Source organism: Nyctereutes procyonoides, unplaced genomic scaffold (genome assembly GCF_905146905.1).
Source record: "Nyctereutes procyonoides isolate TBG_1078 unplaced genomic scaffold, NYPRO_anot_genome, whole genome shotgun sequence".
In the NCBI taxonomy this organism is placed as follows: domain Eukaryota; kingdom Metazoa; phylum Chordata; class Mammalia; order Carnivora; family Canidae; genus Nyctereutes; species Nyctereutes procyonoides.
Window position 1 is genome coordinate 9,004,021 of NW_026575151.1, and position 19,639 is coordinate 9,023,659.

Consider the following 19,639-nt stretch of genomic DNA (forward strand, 5'->3'; position numbering starts at 1 on the left):
CTCCTGTGTCTCTGCCTCTCTCTCTCTCTCTCTCTCTGTCTATCATAAATAAATAAATAAATAAATCTTAAAAAAAAAGAAAATGAAATTTTATTTGAACTAGTCAGACTGACATGTGAATACCATGTGGTTCAGTGTTTCATTAGGCAGTGCTGTGTGGATGGTAGCATTCAAAATAAAACAAAACCACAGATTGGTGAATAACATGGAAAGAATAAAAATAAAAATACTATGTGGAAAACCTCCCTCTCTCTTTTTTCCGCCTAAAATCAAGACCTTGGGATGTTGTACTCTGCAATTACTTGCACAATTGTTTTTTGATACAGTACCTCAGAAGTATTAAGCAGAAGAGATGAATCTGTTGTGAAACTGGTTTTATAAATAACTCTGATCCAAAAGAATTAAGAACACTATATCCTAGGTGATGGCAGCCAGTGCCAGAATTTTTAAATATCTAATGGGGAAATAGAGGAGCATAAATAGGAGGGGACGATCACTCATACATGTAGCAAATTTAAGTAAAACTGAAATAGATTGTTTATAAAGGGAAAAAAGTGCAATATACATTTCAAAAAAGAACTTCATTCTAAGTGCTGGAAATGTAAGCTTCATCTGAACTTTGCACCAAATTGTTTTTCTCAGTAATGTCTATTTTTGTTGTGTGTTCTCTCTCTCTCTCCCTTTTTTTTTTTTTTTTTTGGAAAGTTTCTAAGAAAGGTGTCTACATTATGTTTTAATGAAATGAGAAGACACTGCAAAATCATATTCTTTATAGGAAATCATTTTCATAGAAGAGGAACCTAATGAACATTCTGCTAAGACATCATCAGTTCAAGTGATTTTAGCAGGTTTTGCTATGAATGCTGACTTAGTTGTGGAAATCTCTATTTATAAAGTCATGGTTTGATTAAAAAAAATCTGAAGTCTGAGCTAACTGTAAAGATACATTCACAGGAAAAAAACAAACAAACTGGTAGGACTTTTTCGAAATTGGAAATCAGTTTCTAGGACTCTTTAAAAAAAGACTGGCTATAACATGAGGCTCACCATAAGTCAGCTTCTTCTTGGCTTCTATTTATCCAGGAATCTTTGGTACTGAATATAGATGAAGTGTCTTATTATAACATCATTCACATTAATGATAGGATGGTTGGGGCTGTGATTCATCCTCTTCCTTTTTTTTTTGTCCAGTGCCCTAATAGAGCATTGGGTAAGTAGTTATTGCTTAATTCATATTTATCAGTGAATGAGTAAATGAAATCTGTGCTTTTTGAACGTTTTAAAATACAGTTATGGTGTATTTACACGTTAAAAAAACCTGTATTTTGAATTGATTTATGATTCTGTATAACTTTGATTTCATCGTATTTGTATTCCACTGTATCATGACTTTGGTTACAAAACCCAAGTTCATACCAGCTTAAGAGGAAAAAAGCTATTGTCCTATATGACTAGGTGGTCTATAGGGAGGAAATTGCCTCAAGTACATTTGGATCCAGAGAACCAATCTATGTTCTTAAAATCTCTCTTTGTAAATTTTACCTATGATTTTACTCGCTTCATTCTTTTTCCTTGTTCAAATGAGTGTCAGATGAAGATAACTTCATCAAAAGTTTCAGGCTTTCATGAGCCTCAATTAGAAGCACATTGGAAAGAGAGAGCTATCGTTTTTGGAGCATCAGAATACTCTGTCTGTCCCAGATGAGGACTCTGAGTGACTCAATTGAGTCAGGTGCTCAGTCCTGTTAACATTTAGGCTGGCCTGAGTAACATGCCTACCCGGTGACAAGAGGTTGGCTTCATGGGGAAGAAAGAGGGAGAAGGCATCATGATCCATAGCCTCACTAGGACCCCATAGAGTGGAGAACAGTTTTGTCAATACAAAGGAAACACTGTTCATACACATCTAAGGGTGAAAAACTGTTCATGGTAGGACAAAAATTTAATAGCTATTACAGTCCATATATTCAAATACCTTTAAAATATGTTTGACACATACTCTACTAAGGCAATTCATTCCTTCCAAATTTGAATAAACTAAAAAATGCAAGTAGAGAGCTTGTTTTAAGTTATTCATTTTATGTACTGAAATTTTATAATCTTGTGTCCGTAGTCCAGTGCTCTGTTTGCATTTGCATGATAATTTTACTTAATGATAACGTTATTCTTTTTCTTTATTTGGTTGGGTCTGTAGTCTAAGAAAATCAAATCTACTTTTAATAAATACAGCTTTGTGATATTTCATGAACTAAACCAAATTAAACTATCCAGGAATCTTTGATACTGAATATAGATGAAACTAAACTGGTGCCATTGGGTTGTATTGCCAAAATGAAGTGCCAGTTGTTTACTTCTTAGCATCAATTTGTTTGGGCTATAAAAGAAGACTCTTAGAGGCTCACCTCTACTTGAAAGCAAATTCAATCAAATAGAAGGACATTGAAAAGGAGCAAAAAATAGTTAAAATTTACCACCAGTATAAATTATTAAAATGCATGATTTTTCAGTTATATCTTATTTTTTCCTCAAATATAACAGTTCCCGATTTATTTGGAAGCATTTTTTTGAATGTTTTTGAACATTTTTTGAATGTTTTTAAGGCACTTTTCTGGTGTTGAGTTACAAAGATGAACATGGTGCCCTCGACTTTTCGGAGTTCACTGTTTTTAGGCATAGGTGTTTGATTATGAAACTAATAGAAGACTCGGTAAGACTTTGTATTTCTGTTCTTGTGGCATAGGAAGATATTTTATTTGCCACTCTGGATTTTGAGAAATCGAATAGAACAAAGATAGATCTAGAATGCTTGACAGATAGATTTCATGTTTCAGTTAATAAAACAAAAGAGTGGTCAAGTAAGACCAATATGAAATAATATATGTGTCAGAGTGAAAATTATGTTGAGATTCAATTTCTTTACATTCTAAAGCAAATAGTATATTTGTTTTAACTTTATCCATAATTTCAACGTACTTTTTATGGAAATCTATTCATCCTTTAAGGAAGCATTAAATGATTATTTGGAGTTTGTGCTAACCAAAAAAAGAAAAAAAGGGTGGAATCAGATACACTTCTGTTTCAAATAACAATCAATTTTTGGCAGATTTCTATGTTGTAGTGGGAAAGGAAGCCCTTCTAACTTGATTTGTTTTGAAAATTGCAATTGTGAGATGCAGAGGAACTTAAATGTTATTTGGGGTTTTTGTGTCGCAATTTGTGATATGGGCATATTTTCATCAACAGTATAATCACAACTATTCTTCTGTTGTGTTTGGAGCTGAGTAGAGTAAAAGGCAATGATTATAACTTATGCTCTTCCTTAGACTTCTTACAGTAAAAGTTTGTTTAAATATTTGTCACTTGTGCTTATACAACTCCCTCACTTGAGAAGGAAGAGAGAATCTATTTTTCGTAATGGGCTGGGGCAAAGCCCACTCACTGTATTGTGCAACTGGTATTTTGAAGCTCCAAGCATTTTTTAAAAAATGAACTCAACCAAAACATGTGATTACAAAATTTGTTTTAAAAGATTTTATTATTATTATTTTTTAAAGATTGTATTTATTTATTCATGAAAGACACACAGAGAGGGAGAGACACAGGCAGAGGGAGAAGCACACTCCCTGCAGAGAGCCCAATGTGGGGGCTGGATCCCAGGACTCTGGGACCACAACCTGAGCCAAAGGCAGAGGTTCAACCACTGAGCCACCCAGGTGCCCCAGATTTAATTAGTTTTAAAGTAATAACTGACATGGGGCTTGAACCCTCAAGTTTGTGACCTAGTGTCACATGCTCTATGGACTGAGCCAGCCAGGTGCCCCATGATTACAAATTATATTTGTTTTTCATTTAAATACTACCACTTAAAAAAGACGTTTGATAGGGGTGTTTGACAGCCAGAAAGAAAATAACGATCATCTGAATATTGAAATCTAAAAAGCAAACAAGGAAAGGTTGTGAAAATATCCTTACAATTGTTTTAGCTGCTTATTTTATGTGTACCTATGGCTAATTACTAAGGCTTCATTTTGTTGCGACCTTGGGAATAATGACCTTCCGTATGAGGTATAAACTTGGAATCCTTCATATTAGGATGAACTCCTGTAGTGTTTAAAGCTGCCAAATGAGTAAGGAAGAAAAATGCTTGTTTTTTAGATTTATTATTATCCTTACTGATATATTCTCTGACATTCTGTATGTCATGAAAATTAGCAGTTTCTACCTGTTAAGGACATACCTAGGGTGCTTATAAATTATCTATAATGTTGTATTGTAGATCACATTATATACCCAAAGTCGGTTTTAGAAATTTATTGCTAGAATGAATATTTTTAATTTTTAATAAAATTTTTAAAAATGTCTAGGTAGTGCATTGAATATAAGTGTGGTGAACTAATCCATTTTTAAGGAAAAGTCTTTAATATTTAGAATTGACCTTTACAAATGAGATCACAAAGGAAACTGGTCGATGGGATTCAATTTTTTTCTTTTTTTCACATGTGTCTAGAATTAGCCCTCTTTTCTTGAGAAGACACATGTATTAAGTTCATGTATCTTTTCGTGTTGTTTTTATTGTTTCTTAAATTTTTTTTTCCATTTGGCTCAATGCCTTATTGATGCCATTGATTACCAAAATTTGTACCATACAAAAAGTTTTCCCTTCACTGTATGTAACTGAAGATGTGATTTGATTAATTCTAGTAGTGCCTAATTAAGCTCTGTATTTTTTTTAAGCTCTTTATTTTTTTACATGCTTAACTGTTCAGTGTTACACACCTCATTTATTTGCCTTATAGTCAAAATGGTCTTGCCTTTTATTAGAAAGTTTTACATTTACTTTTCAATTAATTCAATAAACATTAATTGAGCAGCTGCTATTTTTAATATATTGTATTATCTACTTTTTATGTTAGATTGGCTTGGAATATATGGTATTATAATCCATTAAAAAAGTATTTACCTAGTTTCTTCTGGAATGGGCTCTGTCCTATTTTCCAAATATAATAACCTTTCTATTGCCAGTTAGAAATTGGAAAAAGTACAGATTTTGAAATCTGTTTTGGTTTATATTAGTTGTGGGAAGTTTTGTTGTTGTTGTTTTTTTTTTTAACTGATGCTTGATCTTCAAATCATAAAACCTAGCTACTTCTCCAAAGTTCAACATCAACTTCAAAGACACTGCATGTCCTAAATCATATGTTGTCTTCATTTCCCCATCTTAACTAATTCCATGCTAAATTTTATCTTGGGTATATCTCAGTTTCCCGCCAATTAATCCCATTTTATCTTAAATGCCAGAAGAAATAGGCCACAACTATATACATTGTATGTATTTTTTCAGGCCATAATATGGCTTTTATTACTTCTTCCAATGTCCCATATCTGCTATTACAGCATGTATTCATTATGTAAACATGTTTAGGAACTTACAAGATCTCAAATCAATATATGGTTTCATATGCATCTTAAAAAAATCTCAGAAATAAGAAATTAAATATGATGCTATCTGGTTATTTCTGGTGTAGATGGTTCCTTGATAATACTGTCACTTTACCTGATTATTATTCAGTGGTTATATAGATCTGATTGTAACTCTATTGTCAAGAAAGGTAAGAAATTGGTTTGTAACCAGTGGGATTCTTGAAAGAGTTGTGTCTGACTTTGCAACGGTTCACGTCCCGCTCCTGCAAGTATTGCCAGTTCTAGCTCCAGAGTACACGTCTGCCGCTTGTTACCTTGTGTGTAAATTTGGCCTGGAGTGAAATCCTGAGACCTGATCACATAATGTTAGATATAGACTCAATCCAAATTAATTTGGAACATGCCTGGAGTAGCTAGGGTGAAACACCATTCTGATATTTCATTCAAATCACTCTGCAGAGAAGGGACAGTGCAATGGGATCTACTTTGATCTTCTGCCAAACATCTACAATCTCAGGCCAGCAGGCACAAGGGCAGAGCTGACTCTTAAGGCTGCATTTGGTCTTACTGCTGACCAAAAACTAACCCAGTGGGAGGCAAATAACCTTATCTTAATCTATCCCCCTCCCTTGCCAAATAGAGAAATTTCCTGAAATTAGTATTTGCCATGTATGCCGAACTAATGAGAGTATTTTGATGATCAGAATTACACAAATAGTGGAATTAAAATTATATACAATCAGTTAGAGGAAACAGAAAATAATCATAAATTGTAAGAGTGAATACTATTGTTCCATTTACAGTTTTATCCCAAACAACTTGGAAGAGGGGAAATATTTGGGTTTTGACTTTGTTATCACAATGCAGGACAGGCCTTTTATCATATGTTTAAAGGGAGCATTCAAGACAAATACAGTTTTTTAAAAAGATATTACTTATTTATTCACGAGAGGCAGAGAGACTCAGGCAGAGGGAGAAGCAGGCTCCATGCAGGGAGCCTGATGTGGGACTCCATCCCGGGATTGCAGGATCACACCCTTAGCCAAAGGCAGATGCTCAACCACTGAGCCACTCAGGTGTCCTGACAAATACATTTTTAAAAAGGTTTTTATTTATTTATTTTTATATATTTATTTATTTGAGAGAGAGAGAGAAAATGTGTGTGCGTGTGCGAGCCAGCGTTGTGCGAGGGTAGAGAGAGGAAAGGGAGAGAATCCCAAGTGGCCTCAGTGCTATGCAGGGGTCAGGCGAGGGCTCAGTCCCACGACACTGAGGTCATGACCTGAGCTAAAACCAAAAGTCCCAGCCTTAACCGACTGAGCCACCCAGGTGCCTCAAGACAAATACATTTTAAATAGGACAGAATGTTTTGTTAATGAGAAAGGACAGTAACTGTGATTATAGAGATTAAATATATAAAACCATCTTTAGGATTTAATTCACAGTTTGGGCCAACATGTTGGAATATAGAATTTTTATACAGAGTATCAGAATTCAGATTCTATGTATTTTAACTTCTTTTCTATTATAGATTTGTACTGGCTTATAAACACAAGTCTTGTAGATGGTGTTGTGTATACCAACAGCGACTCTGTCTAGACCTCTCTGTTTTGGAGTTCACACCTTCATCTCCTACCCAACCTGTGTCCCATGGGTGCAACTGTAGGTTAAGAAGTTTTTAAAGACTCTGTGGTTCACAAATATATATAGAAGGAAAAGAAACCAAGAAAAGAACAGCAGAGCAACAGTACACTGTCAGGCAGACATGTAAGCAGACCTCATTGTCCTTTTTAGAAAACATTTTCCCTCATGCTGCTTGCATTTCTTGCTTTACTGAATGGCTATGCTGTCAGAATTTCCATACATAGGGATTTTTGTGGTTTAAAAAATTTCTCTTTGGGGTATAACCCCATCTAGGTTGTTTGAAAGGTCATCATTTCATATATTTGCACTCATATGTATTATATGAATGAGTTCATAAGATGAGAACAGCTACATTGAAATGGAATCTTTTGCACAGTAGAAAACCCGGATACCGATTGTGTTTAGAAAAGGAATGTGTGTGTTTGTCTAGCAACCTAGGTGAGACAATGATTGTATATGAGGGAAAGACTAACTTATTCTGTGTCAAAAATTGACCTAAAGTTTGTTCCATGTTCAGAAAAAATGGAAAAAAAAACCCAAAAGAAAACAAAACAAAATACCCCAACCTTCTGCTGCTTGGCTCAGAATATCCTTTCTCTTCCCAGCACTCAGGCAAGCTCTAGAAATGTATGAAACCTTACACCCTAAAATGCCATTGACATCATTGCTTTTATGACTGAAAAAAAAATGTGTTCAGATAACAATTTCTAAACAGTTTGATTTTCTTTTTTTAAGTGGCTATTGTGCCTCCACAGCACAGTTAGGGCCTCTTGTTCTAGTATAGCCTCTCTTGTCTTTTAGGTTCTGGATTATGAATAAGTGTTTGATCTATACAGAAAAACACTGAGATAGAAAGCAATAATAAGACGACAGAAAAAAATCAAAAGAGAGAAGGCCCTAAGCATTTGTATTTCTTATATGTTACTAATTCAGAATATGGTCTGAATTTTTGATTTATTCAAATCAATGGAATTGGAATTTTTTTTTTCCTTTTAAGTAGGCTCCACACCCAGCGTGGAGCCAGATGCAAGGCTTGAACTCACGACCTTGAGATCAAGACCTGAGCAGAGATCAAGAGTCAGACACGTCACCAACTGAGCCACCCAGTTGCCTTGGAATTGGACATTTTAAAACAAATTTATTAAAAATCCCAACAAATGTAGGTGAAAGCTTAGTGACATACTTTTGAAGATTAAAAAATAAGATAGATTTCAGATGGTTTTGATAGTATAAAAGGAATCTGGTCAAGACAGGCAGATAAATTTTCACTAGTTTGTTAGCTATTAGAGTTTTGTAATGTTAGATTGTCAGAGTGCACTGGTTAGAACAGGCTTTAGAGTCAATCAAACCTGAGGAGATCTGGCTCTACTTTTTTTTTTAATTTTTATTTATTTTATGATAGTCACACAGAGAGAGAGAGAGAAAGAGACATAGGTAGAGGGAGAAGCAGGCTCCATGCACCGGGAGCCCGACGTGGGATTCGATCCCGGGTCTCCAGGATCGCGCCCCGGGCCAAAGGCAGGCGCCAAACCGCTGCGCCACCCAGGGATCCCCTGGCTCTACTTTTTAAAAACTAATTGTTCTTATTTAAAAAATAAAATTAAAAATATCTCTCTAAAAACCTCAGTTTTCTCAACTATAATGAGATAAAAATAGTATATATTCATAAGATTTAGGAGGATTAACTGAAGAAAATCATATAAAGTGCTTAGCATACTGCCTGGAACATAATTCCCAACAAATGATAATTATTATTACCATTGTTAGAAATTCTTTTGAATTTTTGGCTACTGATATTTGTACTAAATTTAGGGAGTTAACTTTCAGTAAATATGACTCTTGTTATACCTATTAATATTTGAGGACTTAAAAGTAGGGAGTAGAGAATAATGTACCTATTACCTATTATTTTCATTTGTAAATATTCCTTCACACTAATATCACTTTTTGAGTGAACAGATGCTTGTGAGTGAACAGATGCTTCACTAGTATACTTTTTTCATGGTGAGCATCAAGTTCTTTGCCAATTTATATATATATATATATATATATATATATATATATATATATATATATTTCAAAATCTGAAATGATGTAATTTTGCATCTAGGGTGTGCATGACTTAATGTGCCCTGGTTTTATTAATAGCATTTGGCTTGTCTTTAAATTTGGTCTATGGTGCTATTAGCTCTCTCTGATGTCAACCAAGGCTGACCTTCAGTGGAAACTATTTTCTGTTTCTATTGAGATATAATGAAGACAGATGGCAACACATATTTGAAGAAACATCCTTACAAGATGCTCTGTTGTACAAATGATGGAAGTGCAGAGTATGAAAGATAATGCGTCAATTATCATAGATGGGACACCTGATCCAATGTTCAATCAATCAATAACAGTATTTAATTTAGTAAAAATTAACTAGAGTGTTTAAAATATTTGTCCTCTATCGGTTGTCATTTAGTGATGACAGTTTTAATATAATGGACCTATTTTGATATCTTGAACATTTGAACTTGTGCAATTACTTGTCTTGAGACTAGATTAGTTCATAAACATGAACTGCTTCATGTTTATAGAACTGATTTTTTAAAAAAATTTAATGATATAAACTATCTGCATACAAACATTGAATTATTTGACTTTCAGTTATTTTACTACAGGAACATGATAAACTCTAGATGGAAAAAACAAGTTTAGGACAAATTTTATTTTTTAAAAATGCACATGCTTTCTTTCTTTCCTCCCCAACACATTGTCATTCCCTCTCTGATTGTTTTTCATTTCGAAATGGTTTGGGTGAACCTCTTATTTCAAATCATGGGTTTCTGGGTTTCCTGCACTCACATTTTCTTGGAGGGCTAGATGCCTTTTCACATAAATTAACTTTATTCTGCCTTATGTTTGTCATGAAATGGTTGTTGATTTGCTTGCTAGATAGATATTTTTTAATATTCTCATTAATTCATGCAATCTGTATTCCCTAAGCATTTATTGGTTGTACTTCATATGCAAAACAGTGTGCTGGTCCTGAAAGGATTGTACAATACACTGTCCTATCTTTATGCTCAAAGAGTTTGTCTCCTAGTAGAGGTGATTCATATATCCAACTAATAGAACATAAGATCCAAAGAAATTTTTCAAAAAATCGGAATAAACCTTAGAGAAGGGCACGTAATGTCCTGTGGGGAATTCAGCTGGATTCCTTCAAATGGTGATGCCACTTTTAGGACTCATGGTCTAAACTGCTTGTCTTTCCGTGAATGTGTTCCTTGGGTCACTTTGCCATTCAGTAATATCATTTCTATATGATTCATTTTTTAAAAATAAGTACATATATTAAACTAGTGTAAGTGTATTCTTAGGTATAAAAGTATATTATACAATTTACTGCAACATATCCCCAATCTTCAGCTATTCTTAGTTTCTGCTTGATGTAACTTGATTTCTTTAATATTAGACGTGAGTAGAAAATACATTTTTAAGTCATCTTGAATTTATCTTTATTTTTTCTTTTTTCCCCTTTATTATTATTTTTTATAATAAATTTATTTTTTATTGGTGTTCAATTTGCCAACATACAGAATCACACCCAGTGCTCATCCCATCAAGTGCCCCCCTCAGTGCCCGTCACCCATTCACCCTCATCCCCCACCCTCCTGCCCTTCCACCACCCCTAGTTCGTTTCCCAGAGTTAGGAGTCTTCATGTTCTGTCTCCCATTCTGATATTTCCCACACATTTCTTCTCCCTTCCCTTATATTCCCTTTCACTATTATTTATATTCCCCAAATGAATGAGAACATACACTGTCCTTCTCCGATTGACTTACTTCACTCAGTATAATACCCTCCAGTTCTATCCACATTGAAGCAAATGGTGGGTATTTGTCGTTTCTAATGGCTGAGTAATATTCCATTGTATACAGAGACCACATCTTCTTTAGCCATTCATCTTTCGATGGGCACTGAGGCTCCTTCCACAGTTTGGCTATTGTGGACATTGCTGCTAGAAACATCGGGGTGCAGGTGTCCTGGCGTTTCATTGCATCTGTATCTTTGGGGTAAATCCCCAACAGTGCAATTGCTGGGTCGTAGGGCAGGTCTATTTTTAACTCTTTGAGGAACCACCACACAGTTTTCCAGAGTGGCTGCACCAGTTCACATTCCCACCAACAGTGCAAGAGGGTTCCCTTTTCTCCGCATCCTCTCCAAAATTTGTGGTTTCCTGCCTTGTTAATTTTCCCCATTCTCACTGGTGTGAGGTGGTATCTCATTGTGGTTTTGATTTGTATTTCCCTGACGGCAAGTGATGCAGAGCATTTTCTCAGGTGCATGTTGGCCATGTCTATGTCTTCCTCTGTGAGATTTCTGTTCGTGTCTTTTGCCCATTTCATGATTGGATTGTTTGTTTCTTTGCTGTTGAGTTTAAAAAGTTCTTTATAGATCTTGGAAACTAGCCCTTTATCTGATACGTCATTTGCAAATATCTTCTCCCATTCTGTAGGTTGTCTTTTAGTTTTGTTCACTGTATCTTTTGCTGTGCAAAAGCTTCTTATCTTGATGAAGTCCCAATAGCTCATTTTTGATTTTGTTTCTTTTGCCTTCGTGGATGTATCTTGCAAGAAATTCCTGTGGCCGAGTTCAAAAAGGGTGTTGCCTGTGTTCTCCTCTAGGATTTTGATGGAATCTTGTCTCGCATTTAGATATTTCATCCATTTTGAGTTTATCTTTGTGTATGGTGCAAGAGAGTGGTCTAGTTTCATTCTTCTGCATGTGGATGTCCAATTTTCCCAGCACCATTTATTGAAGAGACTCTTTCTTCCAGTGGATAGTCTTTCCTCCTTTATCGAATATTAGTTGACCATAAAGTTGAGGGTCCACTTCTGGGTTCTCTATTCTGTTCCATTGATCTATGTGTCTGTTTTTGTGCCAGTTCCACAGTCTTGATGACCACAGCTTTGTAGTACAACCTGAAATCTGGCATTGTGATGCCCCCAGCTATGGTTTTCTTTTTTAAAATTCCCCTGGCTATTCGGGGTCTTTTCTGATTCCACACAAATCTTAAAATAATTTGTTCTAACTCTCTGAAGAAAGTCTATGGTATTTTGATAGGGATTGCAATAAACGTGTAAATTGCCCTGGGTAACATTGACATTTTCACAATATTAATTCTGCTAATCCATGAGCATGACATATTTTTCCATCTCTTTGCGTCTTTCTCAATTTCTTTCAGAAGTGTTCTATAGTTTTTAGGGTATAGATCCTTTACCTCTTTGGTTAGGTTTATTTCTAGGTATCTTATGCTTTTGGGTGCAATTGTAAATGGGATTGACTCCTTAATTTCTCTTTCTTCAGTCTCATTGTTAGTGTATAGAAATGCCACTGACTTCTGGGCATTGATTTTGTATCCTGCAATGCTACCAAATTGCTGTATGAGTTCTAGCAATCCTGGGGTGGAGGCTTTTGGGTTTTCTATGTAGAGTATCATGTCATCGGCGAAGAGGGAGAGTTTGACTTCTTCTTTGCCAATTTGAATGCCATTCATGTCTTTTTGTTCTCTGATTGCTGAGGCTAGGACTTCCAGTACTATGTTGAATAGCAGTGGTGAGAGTGGACATCCCTGTCTTGTTCCTGATCTTAGGGGAAAGGCTCCCAGTGCTCCCCCATTGAGAATGATATTTGCTGTGGGCTTTTTGTAGATGGCTTTTAAGATGTTGAGGAATGTTCCCTCTATCCCTACACTCTGAACAGTTTTGATCAGGAATGGATGCTGTATTTTATCAAATGCTTTCTCTGCATATAATGAGAGATAACATGGTTCTTTGTTTTTCTCTTGCTGATATGATGAATCACATTGATTGTTTTACGAGTGTTGAACCAGCCTTGTGTCCCAGGGATAAATCCCACTTGGTCATGGTGAATAATTTTCTTAATGTACTGTTGGATCCTGTTGGCTAGTATCTTGTTGAGAATTTTTGCATCCATGTTCATCAGGGATATTGGTCTGTAATTCTCTTTTTGGTGGGGTCTTTGTCTGGTTTTGGAATTAAGGTGATGCTGGCCTCATAGAATGAATTTGGAAGTACTCCATCTCTTTCTATCTTTCCTAACAGCTTTAGTAGAATAGGTATGGTTTCTTCTTTAAACATTTGATAGAATTCCCCTGGGAAGCCATCTGGCCCTGGACTCTTGTGTCTTGGGAGGTTTTTGATGACTGCTTCAATTTCCTCCCTGGAGATTGCCTAATTTATTGGCGTAGAGCTGTTCATAATATGTTTTTAAAATTGTTTGTATTTCATTGGTGTTGGTAGTGATCTCTCCTTTCTCATTCATGATTTTATTACTTTGAGTCTTCTCTCTCTTCTTTTAATAAGGCTGGCTAACGGTTTATCTATCTTATTAATTCTTTCAAAGAACCAACTCCTGGTTTTGTTGATCTGTTCCACAGTTCTTCTGGTCTCGATTTCATTGAGTTCTGCTCAAATTTTTATTAACTCTCTTCTTCTGCTGGGTGTAGGATCTATTTGCTGTTTTTTCTCTAGCTCCTTTATGTGTAAGGTTAGCTTTTGTATTTGAGTTCTTTCCAGTTTTTGAATGGATGCTTGTATTGCGATGTATTTCCCCCTCAGGACTGCTTTTGCTGCATCCCAAAGATTTTGAACGGTTATATCTTCATTCTCATTAGTTTCCATGAATCTTTTTAATTCTTCCTTAATTTCCTGGTTGACCCTTTCATCTTTTAGCAGGATGGCCCTTAACCTCCACATGTTTGAGGTCCTTCCAAACATCTTGTTGTGATTTAGTTCTAATTTCAAGGCATCATGGTCTGAGAATACACAGGGGATGATCCCAATCTTTTGGTATCGGTGCAGACCTGATTTGTGACCCAGTATGTGGTCTATTCTGGAGAAAGTTCCATGTGCACTTGAGAAGAATGTGTATTCAGTTGAGTTTGGATGTAAAGTTCTGTAGATATCTGTGAAATCCATCTGGTCCAGTGTATCATTTAAAGCTCTCATTTCTTTGGAGATGGTGTGCTTCGAAGACCTATCGAGGGTAGAAAGAGCTAGATTGAAGTCACCAAGTATAAGTGTATTATTATCTAAGTATTTCTTCACTTTGGTTATTAATTGGTTTAAATATTTGGCAGCTCCCACATTCGGGGCATATATATTGAGGATCGTTAAGTCCTCTTGTTGGGTAGATCCTTTAAGTATGATATATTGTCCCTCTTCATCTCTCAGTACAGTCTTTGGGGTAAATTTTAGTTTATCTGATATAAGGATGGCTACCCCTGCTTTCTTTTGAGGACCATTTGAATGGTAAATGGTTCTCCAACCTTTTATTTTCAGGTTGTAGGTGTCCTTCTGTCTAAAATGAGTCTCTTGTAGACAGCAAATAGATGGGTCCTCCTTTTTTATCCAGTCTGAAACCCTGCACCTTTTGATGGGGTCATTAAGCCCATTCACTTTCAGAGTTACTATTGAAAGGTATGAGTTTAGTGTCATCATGATATCTATTCAGTCCCTGTTTTTGTGGATTGTTCCACTGGACTTCTTCTTAAAGGGGAATTTTGAGAGTCCCCCTTAAAATTTGTTGCAGAGCAAGTTTGGAGGTCACATATTCTTTTGGTTCCTGCCTGTCTTGGAAGCTCTTTATCTCTCCTTCCATTCTGAATGAGAGCCTTGCTGGATAAAGTATTCTTGGTTGCATGTTTTCCTTATTTAGTACCCTGAATATATCCTGCCAGCCCTTTCTGGCCTGCCAGGTCTCTGTGGAGAGGTCTGCTGTTACCCTAATAGTCCTCCCCATAAAATCAGGGATTTCTTGTCTCTTGCTGCTTTAAGGATCTTCTCTTTTTTTTTTTTAATTTTTATTTATTTATGATAGAGAGAGAGAGAGAGAGGCAGAGACACAGGCAGAGGGAGAAGCAGGCCCCATGCACCGGGAGCCTGACGTGGGATTCGATCCCGGGTCTCCAGGATCGCGCCCTAGGCCAAAGGCAGGTGCCAAACTGCTGCGCCACCCAGGGATCCACAGGATCTTCTCTTTATCTTTGGAATTTGCAAACTTAACTATTAAATGTCGAGGTGTTGAACGGTTTTTATTGATTTTAGAGGGGGATCTCTCTATCTCCTGGATCTGGAGGCCTGTTTGCATTCCTAGATTAGGAATGTTTTCAGCTATGATTTGTTCAAATACATATTCTGGCCCTCTGGCCCTTTCGGCATCCTCGGGAACCCCAATTAAACGTAGTTTTTTCTTCCTCAGGCTGTCACTTACTTCCCTTAATCTATCCTCATGATCTTTTAATTGTCTCTTTTTTCCTCAGTTTCCCTCTTTGCCATCAACTTGTCTTCTATGTCGCTCACTCGTTCTTCCACCTCATTAACCCTCATCGTTAGGACTTCTAGTTTGGATTGCATCTCATTCAATTGATTTTTAACTTCTGCCTGATTGGATCTAAATTCTGCAGTCATGAAGTCTCTTGAGTCCTTTATGCTTTTTTCTAGAGCCACCAGTAGCTGTATAACAGTGCTTCTGAATTGGCTTTCTGACATTGAAGTGTAATCCAGATTTTGTAACTCTGTGGGAGAGAGGGCTGTTTCTGATTCTTTCTTTTGAGGTGAGGTTTTCCTTCTAGTCATTTTGCTCAGTGCAGAGTGGCCAAAAACAAGTTGTATTGGGAAAGGGAGAAAAACAAAGAAGAGAAAGGGGAGAAGGAAAAGAAAATAGGAAGAAAAAGAAGAGAAAAAAAAAAAGAAAAAAAGAGAAGAAAAAGAGAAAAGAAAAAGAAAAAGGGGGGAAGGAAACGGAAATCAAAAAGCAAAGAAAAAAACAAAACAAAACAAAACAAAAGAAAACCAAAAACCCATAAACCAAAAACCAAAACAAAAGAAAACAAAATGAAAACAAAAACAAAAAAACTAGGGGTAGTGTCCTCTGATTCTGTATACTGTAAGTCCCTTGACTTCCCGTGGAACTGGTCCGTCCAGCTGGTCTTCTGGGGGAGGGGCCTGTTGTGCTGATTTTCAGGTGTTAGCACTTGGGGGAGCTGTTCTGCCCCTGCCTGGTGCAGGGCTCAGTGGGGGTTGTTTACCCCGTGAGGCCCCAGGAGGAACAACCGCAGTGGCGGGGCCAGCTCTGCAGCCCTGGAGTCAGCTCCCGCAGTAGCTCCAGAGCTCTCCGTCTGCAGGGCCTGGAGGCTCCGGGGCGGGGCCGCTGATCTGCTCAGCTCGGGGCAGGAGCGTCCTTGCTGTCCTGGGCCCTCCCGGCCTCTGCCTGTCCCGGGGGAGGCCGGATCCTGGGCTGTGTCCCGGCGCCCTGTGCTCCGGGGCCTGCGCTGGTGGATTCGCGCTCCCGCCCCGCAGCCCCCTCCGCGGAGCCGCCGCCCGAGCCCCTCCGAGCTGCTCCGGGTCCCGCCGTGCGCGCTGCAGCCCTTAGGGAGCTCGGCGCACTCACTCAGGGCGCAGGTGCCTGTTAGTGTCCCCGGGAGCCCGAGGGCATCCCCGCCCTCCTGGGTCCTGCTCCAACTCCCTGCGGGCCCCTTTCCGCCCGGGAAGGTTGGTGCAGCTCCTGCTCCTCCGGGACGGGACGGGGCTCTCCTGTCCTGGGGACACTCGCCCCGGTCTCAGCCCGGCTCCTCGGGGCCCCCTCCCCCTCGGAGGCCTTTTGTTTCTTTATTTCTTTTTCCCCCGTCTTCCTACCTCGATAGAGGTGCGAACTCTTCTCACTGTAGCATTCCAGCTGGTCTCTCTTTAAATCTTAGGCCGAATTCGTAGATTTTCAGGATGATTTGAAGGTTATCTAGGTAATGAGCTGGGGACAGGTGACTTGGGGACCCTACTCTCCCGCCGTCTTGCCCCTCCCTCCTGAATTTATCTTTAAGATCACAATCCCTTACATGGAGTAAATAAGGTCTGGCTTAGAAATGGGTACCAACAACAGTCCTTGAAAGTGTGTATTCTCCAGTTGTAAGGAGAGCACTGTAAGGATTGACCATTTGATCTTACTGTTGGAACTATCATTTTATTTTTTGATTTTAATTAATTATTTATTTTTAGGGAGGTGGTTAGGAGGGGAAAAGTGCCAGAGAGTGCTAGAAAATCTTAAGCATGCTCCATGCCCAGTGTGGAGCCCAATGTGGGGCTCAATCTCACCGCCTGAGAGCATGACCTGAACCAAAATCACGAATGGGATGCTTAACTGACTGAGCCACGCAGGCACCCCTGGCACTATCATTTTAAAACTATTCAATGGATTACATCAAATTAAAAGAGGAAATCAAGATATACACTTTTGTCTTAAATATTTTGAGATCTGATTTGATTATGGTTAATACTGCTAGAATTGAGAAAAACAACACAATTTTAGAAGTTTTACACAGATCATTCTGAGTTGTATGTTCTTTGATATGGCCTTTGGAAAATCTTGTAATTTCTTCGTTTACCTTCTTCTAAGGAATCTTTAAAGAACAGTTGTAATTTCCAACAGATTCAGTCTTTAAACCTCTCATAATTTTTCTTGATGCTTGAAACATTTCTCTGTAATGCTGCTAGAGGTGTGCCTAAAATAACTAATAAAGAAAGTGTGAACTGAAAAATGTTTCTTCATAGGAGCATCCTTAATGGGATCTGTTTTTAAGTAAATTCCTTCAGACTTGCTGGCAAGTAAAATAGATTTGGAGGCTTTGTGTTTTCCTTTGACCCTCCATTTGCGTGGCCCACTGTTCTCCTTTTATCTCACATTGGCCAAAGCCAAGGCTATAATGCTCCATTTTTGTTCGTTGGAACCTTTTGGCTCCATATTCCTTTAGCAAAACTTTTCCATTCTGTTCCCTTCAGAGTCTTGTTACCTGTGTAGTGTTAAAATATTTAAGGATATTACTGATTTAAGATACTTCCCTTCCTAGACGTGTGTTACCCTTTCACAGTGGCCCTCAATTCTTTCCCCAACTTTAAAAAAAAGGATTTTATTTATTTATTCATGAGAGAGAGAGAGAGAGGCAGAGACATAGAGGAGAAGTAGGCTCCATGCGGGGTGCTCGATGTGGGACTCAATCCTGGGACCCTGGGATCACACCCTGGGCCGAAGGCAGACGCTCACCACTGAGCTGCCCAGGAGTCCATCTTTTTCCGAATTCTTAATTGAACCACAGTACGCATTCCTCAGAGGAGTGAGTGTTGATTATAGGAGATAAAATAGTAGACCAAGAGGAGGTCTTTGGGTACTGAAAGTTTTTTGGGTGACTGTGGAGTCTGTCTCTTTGGTCATTTCTGAATTTAAATTTCTCAGATACAAAATTTTACTGTATCTGTTTCCCTATCACTATAGCTTCAATTGCTTTGTGAAAAGTGGATTCACTGGGAAATGATCTTAAAAAGTACCAATGATTTCCTGCCTCAGTGATGCATATTCAGCAACAAAGATTCCCAGCTGACAATTTACCCTTCTACTGTTATTCAAGAAAGCACAGAAAGCATTTCTGTTTCCTTCCTTCCTGTTCTAGTTCTGAGCAGGAGATGCTAGAGCCCACTGTACATCATCTGTCTTCAACTCTGTCAAGAAAGGAGTGCTGTTCAGAGATCATCTGGAATTTGTCTGAATTTGATAATGTAGTGCAGAGCAGTTCTAAAAATAAAGACGGGATTGTTGTGTCCATTGGGAGCAGCTGATTTCATCACTGTTGTTTTTCACTTGTAGCCTGTGCCTTGTAGGGTGGTTTCTGTTTCTTGGAACAAGCTAAGAAGAGCCATTCTGTTTCTGGAATGCTGGAGTACGGGGTCTGTTTTTAAGGATAATATTTGGCTCATACAAGGAGCCTGTGTTCCCCAAGTGTAACGTTTGGTGCCTACAAGGAGGATTAGCATCTGTGGGAATTGAGGCTGAGAAATCGAATAGAAGTGCCACGGTCAAATAAAGAAGTGTTTATTTATTGATATTGTATTGAACCTCTTTGTAAAAAACATATTAAGTTCGCATAATTGAATAGGAGATCCAATTTGCTGTCTTGCTTTTGCCTGATAGGGAAGGTCAGCGTTAGGTTTTACGGCTTCCAAGAAAGTTCAGTTATTTTTGCATTCAAGGCTACCAGACTTTGAGGTAACATCTCCTTTATCTGTGCTTATCTGTATTTAATAATCAAACAAGGATTCCTACAGAATATAGTCTTGGGATATATATACTGAAAGACAACATAGAAATTTCCTAAGAGCTTGGTAGCTGTATATACGATAGTTAAAAGATTTTCTCTGCCATCTATTGAAGTTAAGGGAAGGACCTTATGATTATTAGCAATCTTATAACTCACTTTACATATTAGAATTTCATTCTCTATCTTGGTCTTCTTTTATTTCCTTTTTAGATACTAGCTCAGTCATGCACTGAAATCCTGGAATTGCGGCCTTCAAGTGTCTGTGTGGGGGGTAAGTGGTTAGAATTTAAAAATACCGTGTAAGAAATTGTATTTTTTCCCCCTAGTTAAATTATATGATTTGAAACTCATGTTGGAAAGAGAATAACAAAATTAACTTTTTTGGCATCCTTTTCTGTAAGAATTTTTAAATAATTCCT

The 19,639-nt window shown here is 37.6% G+C and overlaps 1 protein-coding gene across 1 annotated transcript in view; it reads left to right on the top strand.

The window, feature by feature from the left end:
• Positions 1 to 19,639, top strand: part of ANTXR2 (ANTXR cell adhesion molecule 2) — a 156,736-nt gene that overhangs the window by 24,638 nt on the left and 112,459 nt on the right. The window contains exon 8 of the mRNA XM_055313078.1: positions 19,431 to 19,491. Coding sequence (XP_055169053.1) covers positions 19,431 to 19,491 — 61 coding nt within the window. The remainder of the gene's footprint in view (positions 1 to 19,430; positions 19,492 to 19,639) is intronic.